At 33.4% G+C, this 13,016-nt stretch overlaps 1 protein-coding gene and 1 pseudogene across 8 annotated transcripts; one reads left to right on the forward strand and one right to left on the reverse strand.

Annotated features, from left to right (window-relative positions):
• Positions 1-1,157: 1,157 nt before the first annotated feature.
• Positions 1,158-2,138, forward strand: LOC148203793 (uncharacterized; annotated as a pseudogene).
• A 681-nt stretch (positions 2,139-2,819) lies between these two features.
• Positions 2,820-12,489, reverse strand: LOC148203794 (two-component response regulator ARR2-like). Of its 8 annotated transcripts, XM_088106559.1 has the most exons (12): positions 12,027-12,489; positions 11,189-11,905; positions 10,870-11,090; positions 10,295-10,362; positions 10,068-10,185; positions 9,018-9,164; positions 5,982-6,148; positions 5,210-5,362; positions 4,727-5,110; positions 4,562-4,635; positions 3,174-3,718; positions 2,820-3,061 (listed from the first exon to the last, which is right to left on the reverse strand). In XM_088106559.1, coding segments are annotated over exons 7-12 (1,296 nt in total). In that variant the 5' UTR covers positions 6,121-6,148; positions 9,018-9,164; positions 10,068-10,185; positions 10,295-10,362; positions 10,870-11,090; positions 11,189-11,905; positions 12,027-12,489; the 3' UTR covers positions 2,820-3,060. The 8 variants fall into 8 exon arrangements, with proteins under 8 accessions (XP_087962685.1, XP_087962686.1, XP_087962684.1 ...); XM_088106560.1 differs by having other exon boundaries at positions 10,068-10,362; XM_088106558.1 differs by having other exon boundaries at positions 10,295-11,090.
• Between the last annotated feature and the right edge of the window lie 527 nt (positions 12,490-13,016).

Below are 13,016 nucleotides of genomic sequence, written 5' to 3' on the forward strand. Positions count from 1 at the left end.
CATCTGAGTCAAAATTGTCAGTATGCATTAGACTAATGGCTGGTAAATAAAATTGGAACGTTCCCAATCAAGCATTGGACTTCTTTACAAAATTGATGTTAGATCTGACAACACCAAATAATTCTATGCCGAAGAATTATTATCAAGCCAAAAGATGTGTTTCAAAGCTGGGATTGGAAGCCAAGAAGATTGATTTTTGTGTTAATGGATGTATGTTATTCTATGACAATGATAGTGGAAAAAATGATGCATTGTTGGTTGAATGCAAGTTTTGTGGCTCACCTCGATATCATACGATGCATGCAGGATGAAGGCCATAAAAACCAATTCCCTTAAAGTCCATGTTCTACTTGCCTCTAATTCCAAGATTACAAAGAATGTTTACTTCAATGCAAACATCACAACACATGACATGGCATGATGGTAACAAAACTGAAGGAGTTTTGCGTCATCCTTTTGATGGTGAAGCTTGGAAGCACTTCAATCGTAGACATCCATTCTTTGCTAGTGAACCGCGTAACGTGAGACTTGGTCTATGCTCTGATGGGTTTACATCGTACATTCAGGCGTCTGCATGACCATATTCATGTTGGCCGGTGATAGTTACCCCATATAATCTACCACTTGAGATGTGTAGGGCAAAGCCTTACATGTTTTTAACATGTATAATACCAGGTCCATCTAATCCCAAATCAGTGATTGATGTATATTTGGAGCCTTTGAGACGGTTCTTGGAAATTGATCACCCCTTTAGAAGAAACAAAAAGGCATTTCGCAAGGGGCTACTTGAAACGGATATGCCCCCGCCGATGTTGACTGGATCACACATTTGGAGAAGAGTGAAAGACTAGCCAAAAGTCATTGAATGTGGTCAAAATAGGATAGAAGGGTTTGGGGAGTGGCATAATTGGACTAAAAGAAACATATTTTGGGATCTTCCCTATTGGAAAGACAACTTGCTAAGACATAACCTCGATGTCATGCACATAGAAAAAAATTTCTTTGACAATGTCTTCAACACAATTATGAATGTTATTGGGAAGACAAAAGATAATGACAAAGCAAGAAAATATTTACCTTTGTATTGTGGGCGAAAAGACTTACAGTTGAAGGCGCAAGCTAATGCCCGATTGTTCAAACCAAAAGCAAATTACACCATGTCAAAAGACGAGGCAAGAATAGTTTGTGGATGGATGAAGGAGCTTAGAATGCCAGATGGATATTCTTCTAACTTGTACAGATGTGTAAATGTTCAGAACGTTACTATTCAAGGGTTGAAGAGTCATGATTGTCATGTATTCATGGAGACATTCATCCCTCTTGCGTTCAGTTGTTTGTCAATGCATGTGTTAAATCCACTGATAGAAATCAATAACTTCTTTAAAGATTTGTGTTGCACGACACTAAAGGAAAATTCCCTAAGAAAGATGGAAGAAAATATTCCAATTATTCTCTGCAAATTAGAAAAAATACTCCCTCATGTATTCTTTGATTCAATGGAGCATCTTCCAATTCATCTTGCATATGAAGCTTGGCTTGGGGGACCGGTGCAATACAGGTGGATGTATCCCTTTGAAAGGTTTATGGGAAAATCCAAACGTTCAGTTAAAAATAAAGCTAGAGTAGAAGGATCAATTTGTGCAGCTTACTTGCACACAGAGACAACGTATTTTTGTTCACATTATTTCAAAAACTTCATGTTGTCCCCCACTAATGTCAGAAATGAAATGCAATTACAAGATGAACCATGTGAAGGTAAATTGTCAGTTTTTCGACAATCAGGCCGTCATGCAGGCAGAGAATTTACTCATTGGTTAACTGATGCTGAATTCAACTCTGCTCATGTCCATGTCTTGATCAATTGTAGTGAAGTTAAGTCGTACCTTGAGTATGTCATCATCCAACTCCTACCTTTGCAATGCTTAAATTTTTATACACTAATTCATTTCATTTGTACCAGCTCATTTCTTGTGGCTGAGCAAGCCGCAGGAGGAAATGCTTCTGCTAGAATACACTCAGAGTTTCCTCAATGGTTCAGAAATTAGGTCTGTACTTTTTCCCATGTTTTGAGTAAGGTTAATTTGACTCTTGCTTTGAAATTTTGTTCGTATCTTTGTAGGTTTTTAATCAGGCATTAACTCCCACGGTTCAAGAGTTAAGACATTTATCCAATTGGCCAATGAGATGTGTCAAAGAATGGCATACTTATTTCACCAATGGTTACAAATTTCATACACATGAGTGGTCGAAAACAACATATTCGAAATCCAAATGGCAAAAGAGAATAAGGTCTTAAATTTCTTAGTTAAAATCCGTTACACTAACTTGTTAAATTGCAAAATTATAAGTGTTTGATGAAATTGCCTCTTCAATTAGTTAATATATGTAAATTAATATAAATAATATAGCTAGAAGATATTTTTATATCAATTTCAATTTTTTATAAAAGAATACTTTTGGATAATTATACTTTTTAATTAATTTAGAACTCTTATAATATTTTAATTAAAAAAGATCGATTATTTTAACTAAATCTTAGTTTAATTGTTTTTTTTATGCTGTACATTATGCCATGAATTAATTTTACATCTTAAAATATTTTCAACCAAATTAAACCATATTTTCATCGGGCTAATTAATATGGCAATTACCACTGTAATATAAAACTAATATCTAAATTAAGTAATAAAAGACAGAATGAAATAATAAAGTCCTATCTGTGTAAAACAAAGTAAAATGTTTTTAGTAAACATTTTAAAAAAATAAAATACAGGTCAGGAACCCAAATCCTCAATTGAAATAACATTTCACATGAATGCTTCAAGATAATAAAAACATGTTTGTTATTAAAGATAATTAATATGGTCAAGCAAACTTTTCAATTAGTCATTAGTCAAGCCCATAAACAGTGTCAACAATACTCAATCGAGAATCAGGCAAGACAAAAGTATAAATATAAAACACAACAAAAAGTCCACAAATCATTATGTGAACTCTATTTTCTTGAAGCTCTCCACAAAGTCCTCCACAGCTCATAACAACAGCGTCACTCAGCAATTCTCTACATAATAAGTTAACAAAAAGAAAAGGAAGGATAAGAATGGAGAATAAGCCTGAATGATAATAGGAACCAGACAAAATGTAATATCATGAAGATGCATGCATACTCGTACCATGGATTATTATACATTGATAAGCAGGTATTTAAATCCTCATCACTGAACTTTTGAGTTCCATTTGGAGGATAAAGAATTTCATCTGCTTTGACCTCAGAAATGTTATCTTCTTTTCCATCTGATGGTAGAAGAGGAACGGGAAATGATGGTGGAAATTGCTGACACATCTCGTTAGATGATAGTGTACAAAAATTCATTTCACTTTGTCCTGAAAAATCATCCACACAATAGATGCATGTATCCTCACTGAAAACTTTTCCATCAATATCATTTTCATTGTTCATAAATTCACCAGAGTCAGATGTGTAAAATTGATTTTTTTCAGAAGTTGATGTTTGATCACTTGAATTTAGGAAATCAAGTAAAGGGTTCCGTAAAGAATACTGATGCATGCAATCACAAATATTAATAGGACGGTTTTGCAGTTGACGCCTTTTCCTATTATCATTGTCCGCTTGAAACAGATGTTGTGATCCCATATTCAAATTAGAAGAATGCATATTATTGTGTTGTTGAATTGGACTAGCTTGTCTCAAGTATTGCTGAAATAGATAAATATACATGTAGGTTATGATTCAAGTACATCATAATGCTCAATCAAGTGGAGACTAACTAGCAGTGTGTTGAAATAATTACTAGGGCTGCAGTCAGCTAAAACATATATGAATCTAAAAATATAAGTTGCAAATCTAGAAATAGAGTATGACAATTTAGAGAGAGAAAGAAAGAGAGTATGCTTCTGTCATTAAATCTTGAATGGCGCAAAAGAAAAGGAGAAAATGCTGTCATCCAAAAGTCTCCCCTTCAAAAATTTGTATTAAAGAGAAAATGCTTAGAAACATGAGGGCCTTTCCCTATTATATTTCCTTACTATTGCAGATAATCTTGCAACCATAATCCGACACAAAATCCTATGAATACTTTGTAACTGACTTTATAATTTCCTTACGTCCTGAACACAAACAATATTGAAACAAAACTCCAAACTATAGTATTTAGCAGCTTCATAAAGCTAGGAAATGAAATATAACTGACTTCATAATCCCACACAAAATTCTATGAATACTTTGTAACTGACTTTATAACTTCCTTACGTCCTGAACACAATCAGTATTGAAACAAAACTCCAAACTATAGTATTTAGCAGCTTCATAAGCTAGGAAATGAAATATAGCTGAAACCATATTGCCGACTTTTAATAAGCACAACTAATTTTCAAGTATAGTCTGCCTATTTTGAAACACCTTGATGCGGCAGTAAGGTTTCCGTCATATGACTTGGTGATCATAGATTCAATAACAGAAATAAACTCTTCACTCACAGATCATGCCATGGTATAAGCCTGCATACGTAAAAGGGAATTTATTGAAAAGAAAAGAACAAACCTGGAAATGACTTTCAATATTTTGTATTGCAAGTCCTGACACATTCCTAAGCTGGGTTCTTTGATCTGGAAGAGCTTCTCAAAAGAAAAACAGCAAGTGTCACTCTTATAGCTGGCAGCTACAGCATAAATGACAAATAAATAAATAAGCTAAGACCAAACTTACCACTGGTTCTGGCCAATTCAACACCTCCACCTCCTAAGAACTTCACATGTGAATCATAAGTCTGATTGAGCCTTTTTCTACCCAGCATTAATGATTCACTTTGTTTTCCCCCTGTTTCATGTTTACGTTCTCCAATTATAACACTTTGGAGAGTCTGTCCTCCAGTATTTATGAATGACTCACATTCTCTATTGTTGTTTACAATAGTTTCCTGTGACTGAAACCTCCCAAAACCCTCTACATCTATAGTTATTACTCTTCCATCTTCTATCTTCCATAATGCGTATTTCCACAGACTGTTTAGATCTGAAATCTTAATTGGTTTTTCAAAACATAGTTTAGATCCAAACAGCTCTCCAAGAGTGTTATTATTAGCCGTCATAACTACAGAAACAATAAACAGGCTGTCAATTAAAGATGGAAATCATGAATGACATTTGTGGTTACAAATAAAACAAGCTAAAGATAATTTGAGAACTTAACGGAAATATGGCATGGTTGTTAATTCTCTTATTTTCTGAGATAGCAAAACTATCCCCATGTCAGGTAAGTGAACCTCGACAAGGGCAAGGTTAAGCTCATTCCTCTTCTCCTTGACAATGGATAATGCCTCAGAAGCAAGTGAAGCAGTCACAACTAGTAGTACAAGAAAGTAGGAAATTTTAAAAAATAAACCAATGATTATATACTGTGAAGGCCATCAAGTTCATTAACTAGTGAGAAGAGGAAATAATACCCTCATAATTTTGGCCTCAACTAATAAAATTAGAAACAACTATTATTGCTACACTACATTATGTAATAAAATCATATGATAATCTTCTAAGAGAAAGATCCATGTACGCACAATTTATATGCATAGTCACGGCCAGAGTTAAGTTTTCTTGAATTTTTTTACTCACTTCATTTTGTATGTATTTTTAGAAGCATCATTTTTTAGCTAAACTTTATTTATTGTGTGACTACAATCGTAGTTGTGGATGTTAGAACCAAGTCATATTGGAGGATCTCTAATCCCTCAAACATTATAAGCTTTGATAACAAAACAGGAGGAAATGATTAACGAACAAGATATTCTGACCTAAGCAAGCATATCTATACATGTTATCTTATCAAGTATCATTTAAGCTATTGCGGAACATCTGAAGTTGAGGTTGCAAAGATATTTCAATGCAATTAAACAGTATATAAGCCACGTATATATAAAAGAAAAATAACTTTTAGCTTTCAGAAATATGTGTTCACTGCCACTTACCTTCATATCCTAGGGCTTGAAGCATTTTTGACACCGCTGCAAGACATTTCAAGTTATTGTCTAGAACTAAAACTTTCAAGCCCAATACTGGACAATAGTATTTCTTTGAATCAGCTGACTGGAACATATTTGAATCCATTTTAAGGAATATAAGACAGAAAGTATATCTGGGTCAAAAAAATGTCAAGAGTGAGAACAAGAAAGGAGATTTTACATTTATACACATCGCATTAATCAACTATATTGTTTATAAAGAATTTTCAGCAATAAGCTCTTAATTTTGTAACATTAATCAAGCTGTTTTCTCATCCAAACAAGAAAAAATCCCTCACAACATTCTGAACTCTCTAACCAACTCTAAGGGGGGGGCCAGGAAATAGTTGAAATCCCTGTACCTGATGTGAGCATGGAGTGTTTTTTTATGCAAAAAAATAAAAATGAGGCAGGAATAACAAGTGACTCTAGAAGACTTCCAAAAATGACACATGAATGAATTGAATACACATCAGAATAAGAGGGATCCATCCAGAGACTGTGTAAGGATAAAACAATACTGTTGAGGATAACTTCAAATATATTTGATTGGTCTACCTAAATTAAAACCCTTCATCTTCAATTTACAATTACATTATGAAGTAATATAATGAATTAAAAATAAGTATGATCTCCCTTACTGCACATTGCCTTTCAAGTTGTCAAAGCATTTTAAATTTTTTGAACTAAAGTATAAACAGTCCAATCCTATGTAAACGACAAAAAAGATCATACCAAAAATACCATGAATGAAAAAAGAAGAAAATTTTAATTCGCTTGTGGATCCAATTTTGAAACCAAACGAAACTTCTATGCACATAGATAACTTTATTCATGAAATTAGCATACATCCAAACCCCTTTTTTATTAAAAGCAAGTATGCTATAGCATCACTATGCTATGTACTATCCTAACTAGGTTAGTACCCCAGATAACATCAATCAGCTGCAACATATTAGATTATTAGAAGGAAAGAAAACCTATACAAGATCATGGGTGGGGGAAACCAAACCCATCAACAAAAAGCAAAAACCTATAAAACAGTAAATGGTATGTGTCCCTAGAAAAAACAATACTAAGAAAAGAAGGCAAGTAAGGCAGCACATCTATTACACTCTCTCTATATATGTAAACCTTCAACCCCATCTCCTTAAGCAGGCCCATACAATTTAACCACCTATTCAAAAGTAGGAATAATGGGAAACACGATCTCTCTTTTCCTTAAATTTTCATAAGTAGGAATATCGGCATGAATTAATCTCCATAAGATTGCTGATTTTGATGGGGAAATAATGGAATACCATATAAATTTATATATTTATGAATACTATATTATTTTTCCTTTTTTACTTAATCTTATTCTCTGAAGTACAGACTACTATTTTTAATGTGTTTATACGTTTATTATCTCTATATCACTGTTAATCAAATACTAGCTTTCTTGATAGGAATCATCATCTTCTAAATCCAAGTTTTCTTCTTTATCATCTTCACTACACTAATATTTGTAGATTTCATGTTCGGAAATTGAAATCCAAAAATTATACCCTCTCCCAGAAAAGCCCAAAATGTCACTATTAAAAGGGTTTTTTTTTAACAGAATCAACCCATGGTGTTGCTATCCTGTCTGCTCAGACCACTACAGTAAACCACTTCGCTATGGAATAGCATGCAGGGGTCATTCCACTCCACTGTAGCTCGCTCTTCAAAATCCAATTTTGGATTAATGTATAGTTGATTTTATACTTACACATCGTGTCTTATATAAAAAAAACTTCATAAAAAAATACATAAAATTAATAGTTAACATAGCATTTATTTAATCGAAACCACTTAGGCCTACATTGAGCCGAATTATAATTGATTTGATTGATTGATTGATACAATGAAAAATAAGAAAAGAAATATGGAAGAGGACGGAGTTGTTTTTCTTCTCCAAATTTATCCAAGCCAACTTACAAACAACACAAGGTTTAACATCATTAGATACTGTTTTGAAGTGATTCTCCAACCACATCATATCACTTTATGTGTCCCACAATAATCACAACACAACATACATGCAAGCACAAGCATAACTTAAAATCTTGTTAACAACAATTGTCAAAGGGAACACCAAAAGAATTGAGAAACTACAGTTTCACCTATATTTCATTTCATACAAATCAACTCAGATTACTTATACTATCAAGGAAACTATTTTAATATTGATACTTAAAGACTATTTGGCTTCTTTTTTTATAAATTCATGTTAGACATCACTCTGTACCTTGACAACTCAGATAAGTTGACATCACAAATATACCAATCATTTGTCATCACATGAAAAATATTATTAGAAAAAAGAAAATAAATACAAAAATTAGGAGACCAAACCAAACCCATGTACGTAAAAACAAAGGAAAACTTCCGATCAAAGAACTAAATAACTCTAATGGAGCATCTGGTTAGCAAAACATCACATATTCTTGTTTTGATGTTCTAAAAATAGTTTTCATTTCAATATTTGTTTGGCTCATCACTCTTTTCTACCTCCCCACCATTATCAAGCATGTCTAGTGTCATTGCTTACTTCAAACCACCTTCCTCATCAGATACCTCCCTAATGCAAAAAATGTGACTTGAGACCAACTAGCCTCTAGAAAGAAGTTAATGGTTGTCTAGATGATGCCATAGTCATAAACATTGTCACCAGTGGCTTCAAAGCTAGTGTCGGAACCATTAACAACTTTGAGGGGTGATGGTTTGTTAGGGATTTATTAGTCCTGATCAGGGACTCTAATGGTTGCAATTGATGGGAACACACAAAGAAAATAGATAATGAAAAATAAATCCAAATTTTGGCATGTATTTTAAGACATTTTTGAGGAAAATGTTTTCTAATCTTTAATCAAACAATTTTCAACTTCTTTGGAAATGAACACAGAAAATGCTTAAAGCAAATATCTTCTAAAGGTGTCTGAACAACCTTCAAAAGAAAAATAAAGAAATTAGGGAGCATACCTCAATTAGTTCAACAAATTGCTACTAAACTCTGTTGAATTTGATAAATCTTGCAAGCTATTCAGATCTTTGTTCAAGGAAAAGGGCCGATGCGGCAGATCTTATAAAGAGGCGTAGGGTTCGTAGCTTTGCATTTTCATTTAATACCTAAACATTTGTAATTTGATAAAGTGGAGTAAATAAATGCGTAGTTGACTTTAACTAAAATATACAAACAAACTTTAAATTCGTAACCAAAGGTATGAAATTACCATTAAAATCATGAATTTTTAGCTAATTTTTGAATATGAATCATAAATGATATCAAGTTGTCAATCCAAAAACAATAAATATAAATAATAAATGATATAAATGTAGAGAGAGAGCGTGTTCCTAGCCTTTCACAATGATGCATATCACTTGTTGGGGATCTCATATCGACTAGAGACATAGCCAAAGTGTATTATATAAGAGAGTGCAAGCTCACCTTCTAAGTTGGTTTGGTAGGATTGAATCAAGCCTAAATCTACTTTCCAAGATGGTATCAAAGCCTATCTTGGTAGATTTTCCAAGTTTATCTTACCATCCCCTACTATAATTTGGGGACAAGACTGCTTCACAAGACTAAATATGGGGAAACAGAATACAATGTATAAAAAGAGTGACCATGTTAGGAAGGGAATATTGTTAAGAAGTGGACTTTAAGTCTAATTCAACTCCACAAAACCGGTTTGTAAGGTGATGTCTAGTGGAGCTAAACATTAATGGGTGATTCGATAGCGGTCTGATAATGGTGGAATGATATGCCCAACAAACACAAATCTCACTACAATAGGCTCTAACTCATGGCTTTGAATCCATGTTAAGAAGTGGACTTTAAGTCTAACTCATTACCACAAAACCAACTTGTAAGGTGAGGTTTACACCCACATATAAACTCTAAATTAACCTTATCTCTAGTCGATGTGAGACTTCCAACAAATATCATATAACACATGTCAATACTTGCTTCCATAATTTTTAACTTGAGAGATAGGGAACCCAATGATCAACGATCAAGCTAGCCAATACCTTCATGCATTGGGTTAAATTCATTGAGATCACTTTGTATGATGTGCCTCCTTCAAAATTTTAAGATCCAGATCAAGGTCCAAATACATGGTGTAGCATTAGCATTGAAAAATATCACCTAAAGGAGAAACCAAATATCAAACACTTATGTATAGACTCATCACTTCTAATCTTCACCCAAATTGTCAACAAAGGTTTGACCCTATGTGAAACCCCAAAACTCTTACCACTTCCTTATTCAGACATATGTCATGCTTGAGATGAACCCAACCTCTTCAACTGAGGATTCCAAATTCTGTGGTAAGACCATGAAATTACAGAGTAACATTATCAGATGAAACTGAAGCACTCATACTAAATTTTAGTTATTTTAAAGCCATTTCAAACCCTGCCTAATAGCTAAAAAAATAGGTTGAATGATTTGTTGACAGTGCAAATTTTCTTTGATCTGTTGGATTAGTTATCTATAGTTTGATCCAAACTGCTAAACTCCATGATCATTAGACATAGATACCAATGAAAGTTAGGAGTAGGACTAAACTTTGTTACACTTAAATCCCACTATTTTTTTGGTCCTTACCCAATATTATGGGTTAAGTTTTTCAATAAACAAACTTCTGATGGTTAAAAATACCCAGTCAACAACAACATGAAATTTAAAGCTTAAGTTCTCAGATCTTATGTCAATGCCAGTAACTCAATTATAAGATTTTTTCACTCACTTGTTAATGTTTCTCCTAAACTCCTAATGGTACTAGGAAATCCAAAGCACATGAGTTAGATAAAAGGAAACACTTCACACATTTTGAAAGGTTAGAGCTTGAGACTTTCCTTGTTTTCCATATCCTTATGAGGCCCATTGCCTTCGTTGTCAAAGTTCTTGGATAGTTCTCTTTTTTTATGACTGACTTGGGTAGAATTTTGTCATGTTTATCTGGTTACATTTTTGTTGGTAATGCAGATTTTTCATTTTCTTGGGAAGCATACTTGAACTCTTTCTTATTTCCAAAAATCCTCCCTGTCCTGCAAATTTAAAGGACCAATAAATACTCTTAGACTCAAACTTGCAACAACATAAAGAATAACAAAGAAAAATATAAGTAACTTTAATGTAGACAAACCTTTGACTTAGCAGTAGAACAAATCTAAATCATCTTAACTTCTCTGTTTTTCTCTTTTTTTTCCTTCCATTATTTTCCCTTCAATATCATTTTACTAACTGCATCTCCAGAAAGACGTGAATACCTTAGTTAACCAGATTTAGCTCACAGTCCAAGAGAGACACATGTGATTCAAATTTTGTTGTTCACGAATCTATAATGCAACTCCTGTTCCCCTGAACTCAACTACTCGACCCAGAACATAATTATGGAAGCAAAATACGCTCAAACCATCCACAGAAAATTTTCCAATTTAGAACAAAACAATTAACCAACACTCCTAGAACATGGAAGACCTATTAAATGATTAAATTATTGTCCCCAAACTGAAAATACTTTTACAATCAATCCCCCTGTACATTTTTTTCCAGCCATCATAATTGAAACCCTTTTACCACCACTTCAAGATCTATTTTCTTATTCAATAAAAGTGGTAGAACAGACACCCTAAGTACTATGGGTGTCAACGACATGCTCAGAGTGCCAGCAAAAGCCCTAACTAACTACAAGCTGTTGTATCCTGTTGCAGCCACCCAACAAGTCTCTAGGCGTCAAAAGATCACCTTCAAGAGGGTTTCCCGCCAAGAGGGAAAAGTGGGCGAGAGGGGATTCGAATCCACACCTTGGAAGGTGAGAGTTTGTTTGGAATCCTTATCATTAATCACTTGCATGAACCCACTGTTGTCACCAACAAATCAAGTTGATCCATTAAACTAAGTTCTCCTCACTAAAATTTTCACAATTAAAGAAAGAAATGCAAATAAAAAGAAGGCTAAATGGAAAAGACTAAACTAAATACCTGTTCATGGCAAAGACAGAGACTTTGCGGTAGAACACAAGCACCCACAAGAGATACTTTGCGGTGGAACAGAAGATCCCAAAAGGAGTCCATTCAATGGCCCTCATCTTGTTGCTCACATTTTCTCTTGCCACTTTTCAGTATCAACATTGGTGGCATCCATGGTTTTACATAGCATGGTAAAAGTTTCTAAGACTGCACCACGCAAACTGCTATAGCATCAGCCACATTTTTCACAATGTCAAGGATCAACGATGGCTATTTACAACAACCTATGGCAGTAACCCTTTGATCAATCTGAATCCAATGTTTGTGCCTTCTAAATTTGGATTATATTCTTCCACAGGGTGATATAAATGAAATTAAAAAAAAAATTCGTATTTTTAAGGTATAATATATGTTTCAGAAAAAATCCATCACATTAATAGAATATGAGAGTGAAAGCGAAGGGATATTCTGAGATGTATACGAAGAGAAGAGCATTTGATTTAAGGGCAAACGTGGAAGAATTGGGTAACACTATTTTCAGACTACTGATAGGGTATAGGATTAGGAAAGAGTAATATGCATGTTTCAATTCAATCATATTTTGTTTTAATTTATAAATTTACTACGGATTTTGTTTTAAGTTTATAAATTTACCACGGATTATTTGTAAGTTCTTTGACTTTATATGATTTTATATATATATATATATATGGATTTTATTTTACTCACATATGTCACTAATTTTCATTTAAAATATACATGTTATTGTCTTCAAATTTTAAATTATTCTATTTATTTGCAAGATTACTCGATTAGTTAACATATTCACTTTTTTTTAATGGGTTGATTAAGTATTTTTAACTCCTTATCTTCAACTATTCCTTTGATTGGTTTGGTAGGCCTTCAAGGTTATTTGTGTGTAGTTTATATTCGATGATATTTGTAGAAAGCATTATAATACTTAAGTTAGAAAGAATCTCAACGCAAAGGTATTAAATTCAA

Source organism: Vigna umbellata, chromosome 2, assembly GCF_029865625.1.
Source record: "Vigna umbellata cultivar VRB3 chromosome 2, Vumbellata_1.0, whole genome shotgun sequence".
Classification (NCBI taxonomy): Eukaryota; Viridiplantae; Streptophyta; class Magnoliopsida; order Fabales; family Fabaceae; genus Vigna; species Vigna umbellata.